General features: G+C 50.6%; 1 protein-coding gene across 3 annotated transcripts in view; it reads left to right on the top strand.

The window, feature by feature from the left end:
- Window positions 1-546: 546 nt before the first annotated feature.
- ASTN1 (astrotactin 1) overlaps window positions 547-24,301 on the top strand; it is a 39,221-nt gene continuing 15,466 nt past the window's right edge. The window contains exons 1-8 of one of the 3 annotated variants that reach the window (XM_015869785.2): window positions 547-864; window positions 15,446-15,633; window positions 17,810-18,203; window positions 18,728-18,901; window positions 19,016-19,123; window positions 19,237-19,386; window positions 20,061-20,228; window positions 20,294-20,378. In XM_015869785.2, coding sequence (XP_015725271.1) covers window positions 582-864; window positions 15,446-15,633; window positions 17,810-18,203; window positions 18,728-18,901; window positions 19,016-19,123; window positions 19,237-19,386; window positions 20,061-20,228; window positions 20,294-20,378 — 1,550 coding nt within the window. In that variant the 5' untranslated portion in view covers window positions 547-581. The remainder of the gene's footprint in view (window positions 865-15,445; window positions 15,634-17,809; window positions 18,204-18,727; window positions 18,902-19,015; window positions 19,124-19,236; window positions 19,387-20,060; window positions 20,229-20,293; window positions 20,379-24,301) is intronic. The other 2 variants (XM_015869786.2, XM_032446144.1) reach the window with 2 other exon arrangements.

The raw sequence follows: 24,301 nt of genomic DNA, 5'->3' as shown, positions 1-24,301 counted from the left end.
GCCTTGCTCTTCCCTTATTCATACCCTTTCCTTGTTCTTCCCTTATAGATACCCTTTCCTTTCTCTTCCCTTATACATATCCTTTCCTTGCTCTTCCCTTATTCATACCCTTTCCTTTCTCTTCCCTTATACATACTCTACAGTCAGACTAGATGATCTCAGCGGTCTTTTCCAACCTTAGCCATTCCACAACTCCATATCTCCCTCTCCTTTCCCTTCCATTTCCATTTCACCCTCCTCGCCTTTCCCTTACATCCCCCTCATCCCTCCTTTCCCCTATCATTTGTCACTTCTTCTGCTCCCCTCGGTGGACGGGGACACAGTGCCTCCCTTCCATCACACCCCCTCTCTCAGCATGGAGCTGGATGGGCTTTAAGACCCTCATCCAACCCAAACCATCCCAGGATCCCTCCATTCCCTGCGATGTTAAGAAGGTGCTGAGCGGGTCTCCCCCTCCGAGCCGCGCCGTAGCGCCCCGCATCGCCCCGCACCGCACCGCACCGCACCGCACCGCGCCGCACGGGGAGGTGCCGGTCCCCGCGTCCCCGCCCCTCGCCGCCGCCCGGCGCCGGAGCTGCAAGATGGCCTGGGCCGGGCTGTGCGCCCTGCTGGCCGGGTGCTGCCTGGCGGCCGGCAGCGGCCCCGCCGAGGCGGCGGCGGAGGCGGCGGCCAAGGAGCTGGAATGCAAACTGAAAAGCATCACGGTGTCGGCGCTGCCTTTCCTCCGGGAGAACGACTTGAGCATCATGCACGGCCCCTCGGCCGCCGAACCCAAGCTGCTCTTCTCGGTGCGCAACGATTTTCCCGGAGAGATGGTGGTGGTGGACGACCTGGAGAACACGGAGCTGCCCTACTTCGTGCTGGGTGAGTATCTCCCCGCGCGGCCCGGCCGAGGGGCTCCTCCCTGCGCTCCGCAGACCCCTCTGGGTCGGGCCCGGCCCGCTGCCCCCCCGATGCTCTGCCCGTCGGAGGCCGCAGCCCGCAGCGCTGCTCCGAGCGGAGCCGCCTCCCCCCCGGCGCTGCAGAGCGCTGCCAGCCGGGCATAGCGCCGGGTCCTCGCTGCAGGTCCCCGGTCAGGTAGCGCCGTGCTGCCGAGCGTCGCTTCCCCACCGCTGATGGGCTCACTCTTATGTATCGTTATTACTATGATTTGTATTTTCAGCCCCTTCTAAGCCAACCCTTTGCTCTTTTCTTTATGCTGGGCTCGCAGCAAGGCCTCCATTGCTTGCTTCCCCAGCGCCAAGCCTAGCTGTGACATCTGCTGCAATCTTTTACTTTTGTGCTGAATACCATTTTCACACTCTTCCTGCACGCAGCCCCCGCCCCACGTGAACCCCACGGCCGCTCTCTCTGCCGTGGCCGTGCCCACCTTCTGCACCCTTGGGTGCCCCATGTGTGTCGAAATGTCCCCTTTGTACATGTGCCATCCCAAAAGCAATACACCTGCACATGGCTTTATGCTACGATGCCATCCTGTCTGCCATCCTGTGTGCAGGGAGGGGTCAGCGGTGGCTCTACCTGGGTTGTGTCCCCTGTGCTTTGTCACCTTCTTGTCTCCCTCCAACCTCTCCGCATGCACAAAACCTGCTATCCTATATCTGAGCTTGGAGCAGCGCTGGCTGCATCTCTGCTCCATGCAAAGGGCAGAGCCGGGCGCAGGGCTGGCGATGCCATAGAAGGGTTGTGGTGACACCCCCAAAGCTATGCCCGGGGTTAGGGGATGGCCAGAGGGGGCTGTGGTATGTGATGTCCCCATCCCCAGCATGGCCCCTCTCTGTGATGCAGCGGTGGAGGCCGGAGAGCGTTGCTGTGGCAACAGGGCCGCAGTGCAATGGATGCTGCGGGGCCGCGCACGCGTGGCATTGTAGCATTTGGATGCTCTAAAAGCCACACAGGTGCTCCTCCCTTTTTTGGGCCCTGCTCCTGGGGGGTCAGAGCCCCACGGCTCTGGGGTTGGTATGGCCCCTTTGCAAAGTGTCATTATTGTTATTCGCCATCATTAATTTATCTGGGGGCATGTGTTGTCTCAGTTGGGTTATATTAGGAGTCTGCCCTATTCTTTACAACCCCTCTGGGTTACCCAGGGCTGTCCCTCCCCCTCAGCATCTTCAGTGTTTGGAAGGGTTGTGAGTTAATGCTCAGCGGCTCCATGAGCTGCTCCTGTTCGCTGGTCCCTGTTCCTACATTCCCCCCAAGGCAGAGCCGTGGTGGGGGGTGGGTTGTGGGGTTGTTGCTTCTGTTTTATGGGGAGGGGATGCACAGGGATTGCAGTTGCTCTGCACTGGGATGTGGGGATGCTAAAGCACTCGGCTCCATCCTGATTTGAATCAAGGATGCCTCAGTCATTGGCTTTCATCTCGCTTAGTGCCTGTTGCATTAGTTATGGGTTTTCCTGACTCTCACTGGTTGGTGGCTATTAGGAGATGCTAATTTGCAGGTCAGTATTCCCTTCCCACTAACTGTTCCCTCCCATCCTCCTAGCAGCATCAACCTGCACTCCATATCCCATTACCTGGCCTCACACCCGTGCTGCCTTTTTGTCCCTATGATTCCAACCGCCAAAATGTCCCATTCCTGAGTTTGAGTGAACTGAATGAGCTGTTTCTGCCTCCCCATTCCAATCCTAAAGGTGTTTAAGATCCATGGAGAAGTAGCACTGAGGGACGTGGGCAGCGGGCATGGTGGGGGTGGGTTACTGGTTGGGCTTGATGATCTTAGTGACCTTTTCCAACCTTAATGATTCCACGAAGCTGTGCTGAGCTGCACTGCAATGTGGCACCATGTCATTCCATGTCCCCAAGTGCATCCCCTCTGCCCACGGTGTGTGTGGTAGGGAACTTCACTTGGTTTGCACACAGACACTCTGAACTTTAGTGACTTTAATAGATTATCCTAAACTCGGGCCTTAATATGAGCTGTCACAATTTCAAATTGTCTTTCTTTTAAATAAAATAGATTCCTTTTTAAATATAAAATCAATTCTAATTTTTTAGAGGGGTGAGATGAGCACCAATGAGCTGGTCATATTTAACCACTGTAGAATATCTCCCCCCAATACCTCATTGCTTCTATTCCTTTCCATGTCCTTCTTAGTTTTTATTCTCTGCTAAGGCTCTGGATTCTGCTGGAGAATGCTCTGTGACTCCTTTGTGTGTTGGGGCCAGGGGACACAGAGATGGGCACACGGGGCGCCAGTAATTGGATCCTTCAGCCAGCCAGAGTTCATCCTTCCTATGGCCAAAGAGCAGCAGGCAACCCTTATATTTCACAACCCCTGGAGCTGCCTTCTCCACATCATCTGTCCACTGTGTGTTGCACTGAAGGTGATGTTTCTCAGTAGCTTATGATCATGGAACTATTCAGGCTGGAAAAGACACCTGGGATCCCCAAGTCCAACCCCAACCCATGATGCCACTGATCACATCCCTCAGTGCCACATCTCCATGGTTCTGTAATACCTGTGGTGATGATGACCCTACCATCCTCCCTGGGCAGTCTGTGCCAAATCCTCACCAATCTTTTGGAGGAGACTTCATTGTTGGGGCGATGAGGGCAGCACAACCCTGCTGCCCCATCCCCATCACATGTCCCTCAAACCAATGCACTGGGATGAGGTGCTCTGGGACCCACAGCATTGCCTCGCTGCTAACCTTGCACCTGCGAATAGGTGTAATGGTGAAATAATGGAGCAAATATTAAGAAATTCTTAAGTACCCAGAGAATAACCGAGTTAAATTATACCAGAGGAGCTCAATTGCCTTGCTTAGATTGATTGAATTACTAAATGAGCCTGACTAATGGAATGGAGTGGATATATCGGACTTTTACTCAAGATCCTGAAATAATTTCTCTAATAAGATTGTGAGCCATTAATTGAACTTGGCTTAGATCCTGGACACTGTCGCATGTACTGAGACCGGCTGTGATGATCTATGCTCCCACCCTGCTGCTGGCAGGATGTTGCCCTTAGGACCCAGCCACCCACTGTGCCATGCAGGATACCGCCTTCCCCATCCCTGTTGGCCACCTCCTTTCTCTTCCATAAGCACCTCACTGCTGTGGAACCTCCTCTCCCTGGTTCTTCTGTGCCGGCTTTGCAGGCTGGAAGCATCCTTGAGGCCACCGCTGTGCCCCTCTGGCTTCTCTGTCTGGGAGTATTTTGATGGCACACCGGATGTGGAGGGATGTTGTGTTTTGTTCTTTCCAATCCACAAACACAGGGATTTCATCTCTGGGTACCCGTTGCCTTGGCAACTGTGCATCCAGCCAGCTCCAGCAGCAGTGGGGCCGGGGCATCTCGCTGACCCAGAAAGCAGAGGGGGGAGCACACTGTGATGTTTGCACCAATACCATGGGGAAGGGGAGGGGGGGTTGGAGGGGGAGGATGGGTTTATGAGACAGGAAGGCTGTAGGGTCCCAGCCCTCATTTTGGCTGCTGGGAGTGCAGGGTGCTGCTCCCGTGTCCCCCAGCTGACAGCCTGGGTTCTGTGCCTCATGGGGATCCTGGGGCTTGGTCCCATCCCTTGTGGGTGAGGTTTTGGGGATGATGTCACCCATATTGGGGGCTTCTAAAAGTACACTAAAGCTGCTGTTCCACCTTTGCCATTCTATCCGCAGACCAGCAGAGTTTGTGCCTGGGTCCCATCCCACACCCCACCTTTCTATTTAATTATTTTAGGGTTGATTATCCAGCTAAACTCTTTGGACTGCCTGATCTGGTTGTTGGCAACGCCGTCCTTGGCCGGGGGTGGATCATCTACTGGATGATCTCTGGGGTCCCTACCAACCTAAGACATTCTCTGATTACATGATTCTATGTTAAACAAGGCTGGACAACCATTTCTCTTTGTGTCTCAACATGCAAGAGCCCTTTAAATGAGGGAATTTTTGCCTCCTGGGATTGGGGAAGCATCTGGATGGTGACAACACTGTCATTTCAAGCTGGCTTGAAATCTGCACATTGCTGGGGCTCTCCTGCTTGGATCAGGAGAGTTTGTATGGCGAAGGGAAGGCTTTGGTTGCTGGTTTGTGGCTGCTTAACACTGAGAAACACCAGTGATGGCACATTGGTCACGGAAGCTTGGACGTGCAGCTGTGGTGCAGGAGGAGACACGGTCCCTCTCCTGGCTGGCTCTGAGGCATTTCAGTAATTAGTATGACTAATGAGCATAGCAGAGCAAGCAGATATCAGGGATGTAGAGAGCTGGCTTTGCTTCCGCAGGGAACCAATCCAGCTGAAAACTGACCTGCGAAGGGGAAGGAGATGGGGAAGGGCTGAGCAGAGCTCACCTGTGCCTTCACATGGGGATTTGAGGTGTTTGAGCATGGAAGAGCCTGGAAGAATCTTCCATCACCTATGGTTCTTCCCCAGAATGCCCCCAGTCGCATTGTGTTGGATGCCAGCTCCTGTGGTCCCCTCCACTGGGCCAGGGCTGGAGGTGGCACCTGGACCTGAGAACCCTGAGACACCCAACCCCAATGTCACCATCACAGTGTGGTGTGGCTGCCTGGGAAAGCAGGTATTAGCAACCCTGAAATATCCTGGGGACAGGCACTTGTGTGATGGGAGACAGTTACCATGGAAACCTCCTTCAAATGAGGGGGAAAAAAAAAAGAAAACGAAAAAGAAGAAGGGGAAAAGAAGAAGAAAAAAACCCTGAAATTTAAAGCAGCGCTTGTAGCTCAGAGGAGCTGTAGATATTACTATGGGTTTTAGCATACCCCTCCCTCCCCCCCCCCCTTTCTTTTTTATTTGTTCCAGCTAACAGCTCCAGGAGACGAGCCAATTAATACATCCCCAAGGGAGTGGGAGAGCGAGGGCACGGGGCTGGGAACCCAGTGCTGCCTTTGTAACCAACTTTCTGGCTTTGGGGCTGGGTTGCTTGGGCTCGGGGTGTGCCACAGGGCTGGATCAGCCTGGTGGGGGAAGAGAGAACAGCTGGCTGAGGTCTTAAGAATGCTTTGGTCCCATGGGGTGCTATGCCCAACTCAGCATGAGCTTCATATCCATGCGGAGCTCACATCCTGCCCAGTCCCCTAATGATGTCCCCAGTGTCCCCACCCTCTGGGAAACCTCTTGGAAACATTGGTTTTGCACAGAGAGCCCACATACCGCTCAGCAGCTCTGAGCATCCCCAGAGGCAGCCTTCCCAGAGGCACTTGGGCTGGTGAGGAGCTGCTTTCCCATTGGAAACAGAACTGCCAGCAGAGTTTGACCAGAGAGCATTAATGACTTCTGAAAACACATCTGGCTGCAGCTCACCAACCTGTTCTGCAGTGCTCAGCCTGAGGGAGATGCTTTCTTCCTGGATGTGCACTGTACCTTGACCAGTTAGAACCAGAGCAGTACAGCAATGTGGATGGTGGAAGTGTTAGTGGCTCATGTCCGTCTGCTCAAACCCTGACCTGTTCTGGCTTTGAAAGCTTTCTGTTACCACCTGTTGTGGAAAATGCTAAGTCACAGCTCAAAGCAGTGATTGAGCACCTGGTGGGAAGGCAGGGCCAACCCAGGGGAGCTCAGGTGCATGCAATTCTGGCTCCATTCTTCCCAGACATCATTTAAGGGTTGGCAGCATAGGCAAGGGTGTTTTGCTGGAGTTCCCTGCCTACTGAGGCATTCCCAGGGTAAGTAGACTTTTTTCTCCCCTTTGTTTTTCTCCATCCAGCTGCTGTATTTGGGCTCATCATCATTTGCTGCAGTGTAGGGCTTTGCTACTTTGCTATCATTGCTGTACCTTCTGTCACATTATAGCATTACACCATGTTTTCCCTTTCCTTGGTTGTAGAGTGGGGTACAAGGATGTGTGTCAGCCAGAGGACTCAGCCTCTGCAAAAGGAAATATGTCATAAAAATATTTTTGAAGTATTGATTTAATGCACAAGGAGCATCCTTTGGATCAGAAGCAGTGGTGGGTGAGGGCAAATCAACCCTGGGCATCCTTCATGTGCCTCTGCACTGATAGTTGCCAGGGGGAAGGGAGCCCTGGGAACAAAGCAGGGTAGGTTTCTTTGGTGCAGGTATTTGCAGTTGATTGCAGCTCTTTATTTTTGTTCCCCAGTTTATCCCCATGGCTGCAGTCCCTGTCTGAAGAACCAGGCAGGTGAGCACAGGGCTGTGCTGTGCAGTCACATTACAGCTGAGCCATGCTGGGGATGAGGAACCTTGTTACATAATTTGGACTGCAATGCAGAAGCACTTGCTTTGGTGTTTAATTAATTATCCCATTTCAGACCCTATGTGGCAGCCAGGCCATCATGCAGGCCTGGGGTCCTTGCTGGGGAGGGCTATGCACAAAAGCCTTTCTCTTCCTTCTCCATCTTTCCTGCTTGATCATCAAAATGCTCCTGCTTTTGGCCAGCTTAGGATGCTAAAAAATGGGACTGGGTGTGTACAGCAGTGGCCACTTTTATGGCCTTCAGTGGTCTTTTGCATTCTTCTGGGTGGCCAATCCATTTATGCATGCTCCATGTTTTGGCACAAGCCTGGATCTCCAGCTGCTGGGAGAAGAGCAGTGAGTAGATCACAGGGTGGCTTCCTTGGGATGCAGGGGGAGCAAGGCAGGAGCTTCCATGGAGGTTGGCTGTGGATGCTGGCCTTTTATCCCACTGCTTTCAGATCTCTGCTCTGCACTTTCTGTCCTTCCAACAAAGGCAGCTGGTTCCAAGCAGCTTAGGCTTCAAAGTTCCCAAAATAACAGAGGTTAAAATAAATTAAACAGAGAGGAGTGGGAGGCTACCAGATCAAGTTGGTGCCCCACTTGCACCCCGGCTCAGAGCTTCAAAGTAACATCCACCTCCTATGAGCCACCGGGCATCTCAAAGCTCAGGGCTCACAGCTTCATCCTTCCAGGCTCCTCGTCCTCTTGGGGTCATGGGGAATTCCTGTGATGGTGCACATCCCTGTGGATGATATGGGACCCCTGCGCTCACCTGCTGTCTCCCTGCGTGCTGCAGGTGGGCAGGAAACTCCTTGTGGAGAGACTCCATGTTCAGTGCCTCTGCTGGCTCTGCTGATTTATATAGATCATCAATATGACAATTATATACACCTGCAGATTTAATTACCTCCATTTTCGTCAGGCAGCGACAGATTTATGCCTCTATTCAGTTCCTGTAAATCTGAAACAAGCCTGACTAGACCCAAAAGCCCTCCCATTGATCACTGCGCACTGGCTGGTCTCTGGCCCTCCTGACAAGCACTTCTCTCAAGAGTGATAAATTCAAGTTTTCCCTTCTATGTCTTTCTTCTCTATTTTATTTTCTTTTTTTTTCTTTTCAGTTCCCTTCTCCCTTCCTGAAAAGCAGAACTTGAAATTGGGTGGGTGCTTTTAAGCACTGAGGGGTTTTATGGCAGCGAGCTGCAGTCAGCTCTACCTCTAAGGGTTCATCCTGCCCCAAGTTGAGTACCGGTCTATGCTGAGGAGCTGGGAGGAGGTGAACCACCTCTTGGAGAACCTCCTGGCTGCGTTATTTGGGTCCCATCAAAATAGTGTCTAATTCACCCAACCTCTTGGCCTTGGCATAACGAGCACTTAAACAAATTAACTTGCAGGAGCAGGCTGGAGTTTACCCTTGAAGTCCGTGTCACTGCTGTAATGCATCCCCCTCCCTCCCCTGCCTGTCCCACCACTGCTGCTGACCTCGCCTGTACGATATGCTCTGATGTCCCACTAATGTCTGCCAGATGGGCTGCGGTGGCCAGCCATTACCGTTCCTGCCAGCCCATGATGGATATAAATAGCTGCTCTTCTCCCTGTGAAAACTGACTTGGGAAGATGAAGGTAATCTTGGCAGGTGTCTTGGACTTGTAGGATTTAATGGTGTGGAGGGTTTGGAGGTTGGAGGATTAGGAATAGTGAGGAAAAAAAGTAGGAAAGAAATCTTTTCTCAGGCAGAATGGTGATGCATTGGCACGCACTGTTTTGGGAGGTGGTAGTCACCTCTACTAGGGTTGTTCAGGAGCCATGGAGATGTGGCACTAAGGGATGTGGTGAGTGGGTATGGTGGGAATGGGCTGATGGTTGGACTGGATGATGTTAGAAGTATTTTCCAGCCTTTGTGGTTCTATAGCTAGGATATGGATTGTCCCAAGGTAGGCTGTGAGTTCTTCTTTCCTCATCAAGGCCATGCTTGGAGGAGTAGGAGGCCACAAGAACTCATAAAGAGACACATAAGTGTGGCCTTGGTGGCACCTAGCTGGACCTGCAGCCGCCCTCCAACTCCAAGGCACTTGGGGGTGTATGCAGAGCAGATTGTGGTCCCTTGGAGCTCATCTCCAACAGCAGTGAGTGGCTGATAAGTGGGAGAAAATGGGAAAAAGCGTATATTGTGTGATTTTATTTCCCCCCCCCCTCCCGTACTACCAAGGTTTGTAGTGCAGGGTTTCTAAAACTAGGGTTTTTCTGTGGGCTGTCTGGCTTGATTGCTGCTGGTGGGTCTGTCTGCCTTGAAAATCGGTTCCTTTCTCCAGGCTTTCATGCTTCATGGTGGATGAAACAGAGCCTTTTGTTAGTTTTTACATTCCTAATTCTCGCAAAGTGAGAAATAGTGAATAATCATTGCCATTTCCACTGCTCCACTGGCTTCATAATTTTATGGGCTTTTATTCTTTCCCTGCTCAGCTGTTTGTTTTCCTTGCTGAGTACTAACACAGTTGGTTTCTCCTCTCTACGGAAACATTTCAGACCTCTTGTCTTCTTTGCATGCATCTTTGGAACCTCCTTTGCTGCCTCCGTCACGAGATGGCTGACCTGAATACTGCTGGCAGTTCTTGAGATCAACGTGCTGTCACCAACATTGGATTTCACCTGCCCACTTTCTTGCCCACTTTTCTCAAGCACTTCACAGCTTTAGCTCTGAGGTACCTAAATTTAGCGGTGGTGACCAGCTTTGTCACTCGCTTCCTCTTCCAGAGCTCTTCAGAACAGCTGAGGTCCTGACAAAGATCTCTGTGGGGTTCCTTGGTAACCTCCTTTCCTTATGAAATGCAACCGTATTCCTCCCCTGCATGGTGGTGGGCTTCCAGAGGACACTCTGACATCCCTACTTAGATTCTTTTGGAAACCTTTTTTTGACAAGACCTCTTTGAAATGAGCCCATCCAACTGGGACACCCTTATCTACTGGTGTGTGCAGGTGTTGTGTGACCCACATCTATCCATGCAACCAACGGATTCCTCTAACAAATTGACCAGGGCCGAAGTAGAATTTACTGGCCTTTAATTTCCATTTTCTTATGAGTTTGGAATCTTCCCCATCAAAGTTTATTCCACCAGTTGCTCATTGTTTCTTAGTGGTGGTGTTGTGCCAGAGTTCAGCAGCTGTCCTCCTTCTCTTGTAGTTGAGCACTTAATGGAATGATGGGTTCCTGCCTTACATATCATACATTTGTGGTGAAATCTCCTCCAAGAGTACTTTGTCCTTTGACTGTGATGCTTTCTAATCTCATTACCAAGATTCAGGCCTGTAGACACGAACAGAGCAGGGTCTGGTAGATGGTGGCTCAGGTTTACTAAAGATTAAATAGCACGGAGCTTTGCGGGGAAGCATTGTAACCAGGGCAGTAGTTTTTCTTGGCTATGAGCTTCTTCATCATCTGGGCTCTTTCCATGGGGACCTGGGCTTCCCTCTGGAGGGGATGATGTGATGGCATATTGCAGTGTGTTGGGATGGGGTACCCGCTGCAGATGTGGTCCTTTCCAGAGCATAAATATCAATGTTACATTGCTTAATTTGCTGGCATGTATTTTACTGTCATGATGTAGCATGTGGGCTTTTGTGTTGTTTTTTCATGTGATTGTAAAGCAGAGGTGCTTTCCTGAGTGTTGGTTCAAGACATGCTCGTTCTCATCCCACATCTCCTATCTCATATTTATGGTCAATGAGACCCTATTAATAAAACAGAAAACCAAACTCTGACAAGTATCCCAACTTGCTTATTTCAACTTTTGGTCAAAAGTGACAGACGTGGTGGAAAATAACCTTGGAGGGAATGTTCCAATGGGGTAATGGGATGTGTGATGTTTTAGGGTCAACAGCTACGGAGCAAACCCAGATGGTTTGGTTTTGCTAATGATGAATTGGTGTCCTTTGCTCTATAAACAGTGGTGTGACATGGTGTCACTCCAGGAGTGATGGAGGGCTTTGCTATTAAAGAAAGGGACAAATTAGGGCTGTAGCATATTTGGGATAAAAATCCCATTTCATGGTAAAACATGGGTACACCTTTAAAAAGGAGCTCCTTGATGACCTTCCCGAAAGCAAAGGTACCCAGCATTTCAAGGAGAAACCTGCTTAGCTGTCAGCATTGCTACCGTAGCTGATGGCTTCACGTGTACTGGCCCCAGGTTGAGTATCACGGTGGGGTGTCATATTGGACCCATCCAGGGAACACCTCCAAATATAGCTGGGTGTTTCTTCCTTGAGATTGGAATTTTGCACCAAGTGCCATCTCCCATGATGCAGGTACTTAACAGATAGGGTGAGACTTGTGTTTGCTGGTATAGAAAATCTGGCTTGTCTTAGAAAGGCAGCGTGACCTACAGAGCAAGCTGGCTTCTATACCTGAGCCTGGAGAAGGGAGAAAATTGCAAATAAAATATGAATAGTCAGCGGTTAATGTGATTTTTGTTTAAGCAGGCCAATAAAAAGTGCGAGTATTATCCCATGAAAGATGTGTCAGTAAAATCTCAAAGGTGAAAAAAAAACTGCTTAAATATCAAGATATGCATTTTGACATCTGAATCGCCGTGAATCACATCCTGAAGTTCCAGCACAATGGCTCATTGTGGGATGTTGCTGTACACTTTAGAGGCCTTTGGACCAGGGCTTGTTTCAGCTGGGGTAGAGCTGTTTAAAGGGCGTGCAAGGTTCAGGCATAGAGTAAATGCACAAGATAATGGGAAACTTAAATAAAAACACAGTTGGGTTCCGATGGAAAATAAGCCAGGTTTAAATGTTAATGAGGAAGTGCAAGTCCAAGTCAAAAGCTGCACTCTGCAGAGACTGGCATTATGGCAGAGTTCATTTGCCTAATCAGAGGCATTTATTAGCACAAAATGCTTCCAAATGGAAACAAAAACTGTTTTACCTTTTTTTTCCTCTCCTTGCTCAAAAGACTGCATTTGTTTTTAGGGAGCACTGTTCTTTTTGTGCATTTTCCTCTCCCAGCACGTTTCAGAGTCTTGGTGATGGCTGTGCGTCAGTGTTGGGGCAACACTTCTGACACTGCAGGGGCTTGAGAGCGCTGGTTCTGTATGCACATGCAGTACTGGCCTGCTACAAAGCAGTGTGCAGAGCCCAAGGGCAGGGTTTGCTGCAGGCTGGGTGGCAGTCCCAAAGAAATCAAGTTGTTCAGGTGATCTATAATGTAGCAGGTATACCTCCGCTGCCTCCAGCACTCCAGCAACACCACCCAGACTTTCCTGCTCTTCTCTCCTTGGCTTGCTCTTTTTGCTTACAGATGCTCTGAGAGGGGAGCACCACAGTGGCTACGTTAAACACATCTGTTGGGGTCTTTGGGGCTGCTGCTCCCATGGATGGGAAGGACCTGGACCACTTTTGATACCAGGCAAACACAGCACAGAGTAATTAGTGGTGTCCTACAGTTATTAACCCCTGACCCAGGCAGGCTATTTTTTAACAGAGGTGCAAGAAGTTAATACTAGTGCTAATGGCTTCACATCCAGGCCTTAATGAAAGCCATGCAAGGACAAGGCCTGTCATCAATATCTTTCAAACTTTGAACTTGAAATTATCCTCTCCCTGCTGCCATTTTTTGGCTTTCTGTCTGCTTTCCCCCATCTCCTCTGGGGTCTTCTGGACCACGTTTTTGGGCTGGTCAATGAGGTTGACACCCACCTGTTCTAATGTAGAACTTGATCCCCATCAGTACCACAAGAAACAGTCCCAGTGGTCCCCATGGGTCACAGTAGCATGTCCTATCAGGCAATGAGGTGTCTGCTTGGGGAGCAGGGAAAGGATAAAAGTGAGAGGAGCTGGACTGACTGGGGGATGCGAGAGGAAGAGACAAGGAGGCTTGGCCATGGTTTTGGCCATGGTCTTGGCCTTGCTTGAGCCAAGCTTCAGGAAAACATTATCAGGGCAGGAAAACACTTATAGATCTGTTTTTAAAGTAGAAATAGAATGGGCTGGGGCAGTTGCAGTGCTGCAAAAACCATGGGGGAGAGGAGGAGGAGGAGGAGGGGGTCTGAGCATGAAGTTCTCCTACCCAGGCTCTGCAGGAACAGAGGCAATGGAGGAGCCTTGTCTTCATGGTGATGGAGAGGTCACAGCCTACCTGTTCGGGTTGATGGGGGCTGATTTCTGGGGTGTTTTCCCTGTTTCTAGCACCTCTGACCTGTATGTGATGCATTTGCAGAAGGGAGGGTGGAGGATGGGAGAAGGATCGCACATGTCAGCCCTGAAGCTCACATGTTGTGCTCTTTTTAAAGTAAGAATCCCTTTTTCATGGAAATACATTATTCTTTTTAGAAAGAAGCCTGTTTAAATAAATTTGAAATTATGACAACCTATTTTAAGGCCTAAATTTACTATAATCTATTAATCATTTAAATAACTTCCATCAAGGAGTCCTCCTCAAATATTAATGAGCTGGAGGGTGCTGATTTTTCAATGATATGTCAGATCAGGGGAAAACATCTTTTACTCCAGCTTTCTAAATGTCACAATGTCATATACTTAGTATCTATTATTTCCAGTCTTCACAATAGGGGAAATGCTGGTATTTACATTTTTGGAAATGTCAGGACGTTGAGTTCCTGTTGTGCATAAAAGCTCTTGCCTTAATTACTCTTAATTTCACATTAGCAAGCAGGTGTGGGGAGAATATTTTCTTCAATTTGAGCTAGTTCATTTGAAGTTGGGAAGCCGCGGGGAGTTGAGAAAGCAGGAAAGCTTGTTTTTCCCTTTCAGCCCATGAATAAAGACCAGGTGGGAGAGGGAGGAGATCGGCTCTTTCAAACCCTTGTGGCTCCCGGGACCAGACTTTCAAACGGGATCCTGCGCCGAAACATGCAGCTCAGTGCTTAGAGGGAATTTCAAAAGTGCTTCTGGCTTCAGGGTTGCGTGCACTCCTCCTAGCTCTGCTTCCCAGTAGCCCAAGGAGAGCTTAGCATCTCTCTGCTTGGGACAGTGAAAGCATGCTGATTGCCACCAGAAATATAGCCCGTGCTGAGCAGAAATCGCCTGCCAATTCACTCGTTAATGTTTCTTTTGATTAATCAAATCACTTTGGAAGGGCTGAACCTGGTTTTTGATGCATTCCCCCCCCTCCCTCCCTCCAGTAGCTAGCTCACTTAAGGCAGCCTAATGAAATTAATTAACGGTAAATTTAAAATGTTGTTTTTCGGCACGATAATTGAATTCCAGTTTTCATTTGAAGGCGGTTTGAGATGAGCAAAATGAGGATGACAATTTGCTAAGTGAGCTCAGGCTGGTTCCCAGCGCCACGGAAGCACACAGTATAAATGAGACCACACTGGACTGACCCACATGGCGAGGGAGAAGCTCATCATGCTTTTCATGGTCATGACAGCAAATGCAAATAATGCTTGTGTTTTCAGAGGGGAATAAAAAAAGACCAGCTGAAATGGAAATAGCAAACTGGAGCTGCAAGATCAAGGCTTCCTATGCACAGATGATTAAAGCAGTGGCCAGCTCTGCCATGGTGATGTGCTGGTGTCACCCCCACTTTGCTAAGTCTCATCTCTGAAATGGTTTTCAGGAATCTTGTAGATGTGGCAGTAAGAGACATGGTTAGTGGGCACAGTAGGGATGCCTTGGGCTTGGAATCAATGATCTTAGTGGTCTTTTCCATCTGTAATGATTCTGTGTCTGTGCAATTTTGGACCAGTTGGGCGCACTTGGCTTGGTTAGGCGTGCATCCCCTGCTGCTTTACTTGGGTTTCATCCAGTGCCATCTCTGCCCAGCTCAGCTCTGCTCGTTTGCCCTACTACCAAAGACTCTAGCTTAAGGCACCTGGAAAGCTCAGGGTCCTTGGGCAGAAGATAGAGGTGTCTGTGCAGGTATTGGGGCTGTGTCCTGTGTGGGGAGCTGCAATGTGTGGGCAAAGACTTGAAAGCTCTGAGCATACTTCAGTGTGAGCCAGCACTGCAGGTGTGATTGCAGCCACGTGCGCATTTCTCCAGTCATTATATTTTCCGTTTGCAGTAATTAGCTGCACAGCCCCAGTGATCCCATTAGCGCTCCTGAGAAGTTGTTCCGTATTCTCTGCTCCCTGCGGTTGGGGCTGCATGTAATGTGAAGCATATGGGCAAAAACTGGCTAAATTAGAGCCTTAGGGATGCTGGTGGCCATCCATGGTGGCACACCACCCCCTTGCTGTGTCCTACATCCACTTTTTGGGATGAGGTGGGTATTCCCTTGGTACTTTCCTCCCCCCTTGTGACCACATTTGCTTTCATAGAGATTTCAGGCAACACGGATGACATCCCATTGGTGCGCTGGAGGCAGCAGTGGCTGGAGAATGGCACTCTACTCTTCCACATCCACCACCAGGATGGGGCTCCCAACCTGCCTGGCTTCGAGCCCACTGAAGAACCCCAGACGGAGTCAGCTGAGGAGGAGCTGAGGATCCTGCACATCTCTGTCATGGTATGTGCATCCCTTTTCCTTCTGCTTTGGTATGGAGATGGGTAGGATGCTGTGCTGGATGCTTGAGCACTGGGCTGCATTACGCTTGTCCCAGAATTCACATCTCCAAATGACTCACTCTCTGCCACCTAAAAGTACTCCAGTGCTTCTGTGGGAATCCTTCACCCTGGGCTTTGAAGGTCGCATCCGGCTTATTATGGGGTTAATTCACAGTGACTCCCTTGGCAGCCCTTTGTTCGGGTGCCCATACGCAGTGGTGTCACAGTGCCACCAGGCACTGTCACCACTGCTTTGCTCAGCACAGCTCCATGCGGGAGTCCCCCGTGCAGAACCACAGGGAAAAGGTTTAATGGCAGAGAAAGGAGGCAGGGATCTGGGGTGGAGAAAGGGGGGTGGGGAGGGAAGGGTGCTGTGTTTTTATTTTTCCTTATCTTGGAAAAATCTGAAGGACTGACCATTTTTGAGCCACTGGAAGATAATTAGCTGGAGACAATGTGTTGCCGAGGCTGCAAACAGGCTGTTTAATGGTGCCTACCCTAATGAGAGGGCTGTAGCTCTTCCAGATTGCAGCCGGAGGCCAGGCTTCTCCTCCATCATTTGCACTTGATTAGTCTTGAGGAAAAAAAGAAGTCACTAGCAAAGCCAGCCCCAAACCAAACCACTTTTGGTCTGTTTTCTTGTTTTGCTCCCTTCCCCAAGAGAGAGCATTGCCTTGGGGAAATGCCAGACCCACAATCAGCCTGCTCTGCTGCTGTGGTCTTGGGTTTTTTGATCACTGCTGAATACCCAGACCCAGGCAGGAGTGTATGAAATGAATCTTATTATCAAAGTGGTGAAAGGATGCCCACAACTCACGCACCAAAATGTGTAAGTACAGATTGCATCCTCCCTTTCCCTTGCTTTTTAATCACTAAGCTCCAGCAGTGTCCTTTGCCCTGACAAACAGAGGTTGGCTTTTGTGCCTGGGGTCAAAGTCGCATGTCATTTTCAAGGCTGATTTTCTATCATTCCCATTTGGTCAGTGAGTGTAGTGAAGGCAAGGGGCTTTATCCATCACGACAACTCTCTGCATGGGGGAAGCGCAAGAAACCCTCCCAGCACTGGGTCCCCATGCATCCTTTGCCCAAGTCCCAGTGGGAAGGATGAAGGTTTTCCATGCTTCTACGGAGAGAAACCGAGTGAGCACACCCAGGTGGAAATCCACTGCCAGTGTTCATCCACGGTGACAGATTTGTCCTCTTAGTTCCTGTCTGGATGTGTCTGCAGGGCTGCTGGTCTCCTCCTTTGTCTTTCTCTTTTTGCTTTTAAAGAAGTTTTGGGAGGCGGGCAGTGAGGATACATTGCAGCTCCATTATCCTGGGAATGGAAGAGGTTGAAGCCATAATGGCCATTAGGGCTCCTTTCCCAGCTCTGTCTCCCGCTCCTCGTTCAATAATTTCCTTAATGTTTGGTCCTAATGGAGCAGATTATGACTACTATTCTATTTTATCAAGAACACCTATTGCATGAAAAGGTAGAGGGGGACCGGAGGCATGGTTGGACAGGCAGTTCTCAGCCAGCTCCATGTGCTCTTTTTTTTTTTCCCCCCCCCCCACTATTATTGTTGTTATTATTATTACTCCTGGCAGACCAGGCACAAGGAGCCAGCTGGAGCTTTCATCTCACCGCCTCCATCTGTGCCGTGGTGGTGATGTCTCTGGGTGACCTTGGGTATGATGGGAGGTAGTGGGGCTGGGTGTGCTTAGGGCCACGGTGGGGACTGAGCTCTTCCATTCTGCATGCCCCAAACCTTGCTTTAGTTGCTGTCCCAAGCCTTCGTCTCACTTAATCTGCACTGAAGTTTCCACAGGATGCCCTGGGAAAATCTGCTGAGATTGGGAGTGACAGCATTGAAAGCGGCTGGAAATGGGTCAGAAAAAGTTGCCCGTAGGAGTGTTTGCCTATAATAAACCCGCTTGCTGCTTTCAAAGACATTGCGGGAGAACACAAACAAACCACGCTCTGCTTTAAATGCTGCTTTTTTATGGCTCAGTGGTGACTTCAAAGCCGGCCCTGCTTGAGGCGGGCTTCACCCTGCAGTGCCAGGAGCTCTTGTCAGTGAGGTTGGGCTGCTCCCAGCCCACTTCCCAGGCCTGTTCTGCAGTCTCTGTTGAGCCTTGCTGCTTTGTGCCCACAGGGAGGAATGATCGCGCTGCTGCTCTCCATCCTTTGCTTGGTGATGATCCTCTACACCCGCCGGCGGTGGTGCAAGCGGCGCCGTGTGCCGCAACCTCAGAAAAGTGCCAGCGCTGAAGCAGCCAATGAGATCCACTACATCCCCTCAGTGCTGATTGGGGGGCACGGCCGGGAGAGCCTGCGCAATGCCCGTGTGCAGGGCCACAACTCCAGTGGCACCCTCAGTATCCGTGAGACCCCAATCCTGGATGGCTACGAGTATGACATCACCGACTTGCGGCACCACCTCCAGCGCGAGTGTATGAATGGCGGAGAGGACTTTGCCAGCCAGGTGACCCGCACCCTCGACTCGCTGCAGGGCTGCAATGAGAAGTCCAGCATGGACCTCACGCCAGGTCGGGCAGCAATGGGGCTGAGCTGGGTCCATAGAATCATTAAGGTTGGATGAGACCACTAAGGTCATCTAGTCCAGCCATCAGCCCATCATCACCATGCCCACTAATCCATGTACCTCAGACCACATCCATCTTCTCTTCTCCCCTTCATTGCATATATATGTATTTTGCTTGGAGTGTTTTGTCACGTTTCTTTGGAGATGCAAGATGTTAGTGGCTGTCCAAAAGCCTTTCCTTGACAGGGTTTGGGTAAGCCACAGCATGCTTCCTAAAACTCTCCAGGGGCCTTCTTTTTTCAGACCTGGCTATGCAGGAATGCCCTGAATGTTAAATCTCCACGCTTAACCAGGCTTGGTAGATGTGCTGGTCCCCTTGGGGATTTGAGGAGCTGCACTGGGAGCAGGCTGGTCCATCAACCCCAGTCACCTTGTATGGATTCTGGGGATTGATCCAAGGAAATCTTTTTCTCACCTCCCTTTTGTTTTTCTTTTGTTCTTCTTCTTTTTGGTCTTTCTCCCTGAAAGATGTTGCCTTCAATTCTTCCTGCCCAGGGAGTGATAATGCAAAGCTGTCCCTGATGAACAAATACAAGGACAACATCATCGCCACCAGCCCTGTGGACTCCAACCACCAGCAGGCCACCCTGCTGTCCCACACCTCCAGCAGCCAACGCAAACGCATTAACAACAAGGCGCGAGGTGATCAATGATGGGATGGGACAGGATGTATTGCACTGTGCCCTTTGTGGCCATACAGAGATGGGATGTATTTGGTGCTGCCATGGCTGTAACCATGCTTGGTGTCACCCACAGCTGGCTCAGCCTTTCTAAACCCCGAAGGGGACTCGGGAACGGAGGCAGACACTGATCCCCAGCTGACCTTCTACACAGACCCCTCTCGGAGCCGGAGGCGCAGCCGAGGTGAATGCAGGAGGGTGGACAGTGAGCATCCCTCACTTCTGCTCTGTTTTCTGCTGCTCCTATCTCTTAGGCTGCTGGGTTTGGGGCTGGAATGAAGTTTTTGTGTTTTACAGTGGGGTCCCCCCGCAGCCCTGTGAACAAGACCACGCTGACCCTCATCAGTGTGACAAGCTGTATCATCAGCCTGGTGTGTTCCTCCCACATGAGCTGCCCCCTTGTTGTTAAGATCACTCTCCATGTCCCTGAGCATCTCATTGCTGATGGTGAGTGACCACAGTCCTACAGTTGCCAACCTATGCCAGCCATGGGTGGGAACTGTGATAAAGGGAGGGGAGTTGATGGAGGGGACAGGTATGGAGTGGGTACAGGGTGGAGGGGAAAACTGTGGGATGGAGGACATGAGTGTGGGCAAGGTTTCGTGGGGATGGCTATGACATGGTGGGGACAAGCACAGGATGGAGTTGGGTGTCATAGGATAGAGGAGATGGGCACCGGGGTGCAGGAGATGGATGTGGGGTGGAGTGGGCTGTCATGAGATGAATGGCACCAGCACAACAACAAAAGGAGTGGTGGCTGTTGTGGGTTGGTTGGTTTGGACACTGGATGGAAGGGGCTGTTGTAGTTAATGAAATGTCATGGTTTATGAGAGTACGGACTGGGGTGGAGATGGTCTTATAGGATGGAGGGGTTCATTGTGGGGCAGAGGGAACCTGGGATTCCTGGGATGGAGGAGACCATTGTGGGTTAACAGTGCACTGTCATGGGATGTGGGGGACAATCACAGGACAGAGGGATGGGGTAAAGCGGCACTGTGATGGTCTGGAGATAACTATCACTGGATAGAGGGAACTCTCACAGGAGGGAGGACACTGCAATGGGATGGAGGGTGCTGTTGTAAGATGGAGGTAACAGCTGCTGATTGCCCCCCGGGCGGCAGGGAGCCGCTTTATTCTGCTGGAGGGCAGCCAGCTGGACGCCAGCGACTGGCTGAACCCGGCGCAGGTCGTCCTCTTCTCCCAGCAAAACTCCAGCGGCCCCTGGGCCCTGGACCTCTGTGCCCGCCGCCTCCTTGACCCTTGCGAGCATCAGTGCGACCCTGAGACTGGTAAGCGGGGGATGGTGGGGGTCCTGCAGGGCCCCCTGTCCCTGATGTGCACCCTCTTTCTGTAGGTGAGTGTCTCTGCTACGAGGGCTACATGAAAGACCCTGTCCATAAGCATCTCTGCATCCGGAATGAGTGGGGGACCAACCAGGGGTGAGTGTGCCCACAGCGCTGTGCCCATTTTGGCCTGCAGCAGCAAAGCAGGGCTGTAGGAAATCCTCTTTAGCGAAGGAGTTAAAAGCCATCTCAGTGAGCCCTGAGGTCAATGGGGTGTGGGCTCTTTGGCCACTCAGCAGGAGGGGAGGGTTGTATTCTTCAGAATAAGAAGAGCTGAGGTGCAGTGGTGTTGATGAAGTCATTAGATTTTGGAGTAAACAGCTCCCCAGAGAGCATCGGAGCTGCTCCTCTTCCCTTTTTGGGCACTCCTTCTGTATCCTTCACCAGGAGATGTCTGTTCGATGTTCCTATGCTCCTGGAAGTGTGAAGGGAAAAACATCTGATCTACCCTAGACATCAAAAACCTGCAGGCATGCGTGCACCAGCACCTCCAGCCTCTTCCTCTTCCCCTTCACTCACAGTGCCCAACACCCTCTCTGAAGCCATTAGCGCTCACAGCAGGAAGAGAAAGCCATCAAACGCTGGCCTCAGCATCCCTGCTGTGCTTCTGCCTCCCTCTGAGCAGGGCCCTGCTGCTCAGCCCCAGCCCCTCTCCCCTTTTTTCATTTTAAAGCAATTTAGCAATTAATTCCTGTGCTGGCCACGGGAGATGAGGTGGCTGTCCTGGGTGAGCAGAGCTGGGCTGAGGACATCTTGATGCTTACGGGATGCATAGATGGGGGATGTAGAGCAGCATGCTTGGGTCCCCAGTCTCATCCCCAGAGGACAAGTGTCCTGTAGGGATGTCTGCAGCTCCCCATGTCTTCCTTTGTTTCTTCCCATGAGCAGCACTAAGTGATGAGGACAGGGGCATGGGGATGGGGTTGGTGACCCCCAGGACATGTTGGGTGTCTCAGGGTGGGTTGGAAGGAGCCCACAGTGTGCCAGACCCATACCTTTGCATACAGAGTGAGGGGGAAAATGACTTTGTCTCTCAGGGCTGTTCATAAACACATGTAATCATGTATGTAGGTGTGTTTGCTTCCTTCTGCTCTGCTTTTTGCTGCTGCTGGGTGTGGGACTGCAGCCTCACTGCTTCCATGCACCTTGTTCTTTTCTAGCGTCTTCCCAGCTGAACTGCTCCATCTAAAGGGAGAGGGGAGAAAAGGCTGTGTTTTGGGAAAGAAAATGCAGATGGTAGCAAGCAGGAGAGAAACCAAGGGCAGGGAAGGCAAATGCATTCCTGCCCTTTAAGGAGTCATTTGCTCAGCTTAATTCAAAGGGTTCTTCAGCATCATCTCAGGTGGCCTCCAGAGGTCCCTTCCCACCTCAGCCATTCTGTGGTTCTTCTGACATCTCAAAGTTATGCTGTGACAAAGCATACACAGCATCTCATACCTTCTTTTCTCTCTGGGGTAGAGAAAACAAGCAGATCTTTGTCTTTCTTCCTCAGCCCCAGACCATCCTGGAGCTATTCATGATTCTCCTGCCCGTCCCTGTGCTCCTCAGAGGGCTTCAGTGCTGTGGGTTGGGGTTTTCCTCACTGTCCTTCAAGAGCTCCTCTCTCAAGCCATGTGAAACAGGGATCATTTTGTGCCTCTCCCTTGAGCCCATGAGATTTTAGTTTCAGAAAGCGGGTAGCAGAGGAAACCAACAGTAAACTCTATCATCCCTGCCTGCAGCTTTCACTGTTGATAGGATCTCTGGAAAGCGTGGCCATGTGAAGCATTTTGGTTTAAGCTGGATGTGTAAATGAGTATCTTTCTGGAGATGCTGGATATCAGCTACTCCATCCTGCATCCCAAGGGGGGACCAATGGCATCTGAGTCATTTCTGGCAGATGTTTGTTTAATACATTCCTAACCCCTCCAATACTGCGACCCAGTCCAGGCACCGAGTCTGGCCCCATAGGATCCCATTGCTTCTGAGCTTGGGGAAGGTCAGAAAAGCAGGGGGCTTTGGTACTGTATTGGTAACAGCAGTGAGGCTTTGCATGCTGCGTGTATTTTGGGTATGTTATGCTGAGATCAGTGCCATCCCAATGCATCTCTTACTGAACGCATCTGGTCCCTAAATCAGCAGTAGTTCTTCAAAAATGAGATCTTTTTGATCATGTGCAGCAGATAAATTTGATGGCCTGCGTTGTGTGCTGCTCTTCAGCTGTTCTAAACAAATCTGCTTTGCGCTGCGTGTTTGATAGCAGTCTGCTTTTCCTGCTCCGCTCTGCATTTCTAATTAGCTGCTTTTTGGCTTTTCCTCTAACGTTTCTCAGGTAGGAGAAATGGTTTCCAGCAATCTGGCCAACTTTGAACCAAATTCCCGCGGCAGCAGCATGGTATGACTACCCCAAATCAGGTTGCTAATCGTGCCTTTAGCTAGCCAGCTGTTTCCTGCCCACATTCATACCTCTTGAGCCTGTGGATTCATTATGTGACGTCCCATGCTGTCCCATCACCGCATGTTCTTCTTACCCAAGGCGGCACAATGAGATCTTAAATCCTCCACGTTTAAGGGGGATTAACATGTGCCTTTTTGTTTTCCATTATTGTTGCTCTTCTCTATTGCATAGGGAAATGTGGGGCCCAGGGCTGTGATGGAGTCACCATCCTTAGAGGTTTTTAAGGAGGGGGTAGATGTGGCACTGAGTGACGTGGTCTGAACAGTCACAGGCATGGGCAGAAGGTTGGACTTGATGATGGTCTTTGCTATCTTAATGATTTGATGGTTCTATGATTCTGTGAATTTCACTACTGCTCTCCAGGTGAGACCCCTCAGCCTGGCAAGCACTGCATTAAGGTGGACTCAGACAACTATGTGAGGGCAGGTAGCTCCCTTTCCCATCTTTCTGATATACAGCTTGAGTCCCTCTGAGGTGGTGCCATTTTGGGGGGTATCTCTCCCCCTGCAAGCTGTGCACCCAGTCACGTCCATCCCTATGCACCCAATGGAGCAGCTGGGGACACAGCCAAGTGACAAGGACAGCACTTTTTCTACTTAAACTCTTATTAGCTCTTTTTCCTCTTTTTTTTTTTTTCCTTTTTTTTCCTTCTTCTCTTTCCATCCCCTGCTGTGTGCCTCAGCTCTGCGAGCCTGAAGGATGGCCAGATAAAAAGCTCCTCTTTCTTTTCAGATCCTTTCACCAAGCCAGCCCTCCGCCTCCTCCTCCCCGCCCCATTCTCCTTGCAGATTTACTAGCAGCCTGGAGAGAAAGTGCCAGCATTAGCATTTTTAATAAAGAACTCCTTGGAAGGGATGGCAGCAGGCAGGGAGGTGGGAAGCTGAAGCCTGGGGGAAGCCCTTGCAAGGCAGAGCTGAAACCGAGCTGGTGGTGGCACTAGGATAGGTGTTGCTGATGGGAGATAGTCTCTTGGATCACATTTTTAGGTTGGATATTAGGGAAAAACCCTTCTTAGAAAGACCAGTGATGTATTGGAACAGGCTGCCCAGGGATATAAAGGAGTTACCATCCCTGGAGTTATTTGGTGACAGAATAGCTGTCATGCTGAGGGACATGGTCTAGGGAGGTCACAGGTGTGGGTTGGTGGCTGGACTGGATGATCCAAGTGGTCTTTCTGACCTTGATTCTGACATCTGCCCCCTGCCCTGTACAGCTGTGCCCACATCTGGGCTGTGTCCCTTGTGTTTGTGTGGGGTGCAGGTGCTGCAGATGTGTTCCTGATTATCTCTGGGCTTGAAATGGAGCTCCTGGAGAGATGCATTGGGTGGAGTGGGCCTGGCTTCAAGCTATCACTGCCAGACTTTTAGGTATCACTGGGAGTTGTGCCCTTGAGGGGCTGTTGAATGGCCTTGTGCTGATTTTCACCTTGTAGGCATATCTAGCCTATATGTTACAGTGCTCATGCATCCCTGGGCTGGCCACCCTGTCTCTGCATCACTACTGTGGGCTGAGCACTGCTGGAAGTGCTTTTCATGGCCATTTGTCCAGCCAAGCTGATAAAGAACAATACCTTGCTTCTGCT

Source organism: Coturnix japonica, chromosome 8, assembly GCF_001577835.2.
Source record: "Coturnix japonica isolate 7356 chromosome 8, Coturnix japonica 2.1, whole genome shotgun sequence".
NCBI lineage: Eukaryota > Metazoa > Chordata > Aves > Galliformes > Phasianidae > Coturnix > Coturnix japonica.
The sequence above is the reverse complement of the archived record's forward strand: the minus strand, read 5'-3'. Positions and strand labels throughout refer to the sequence as shown.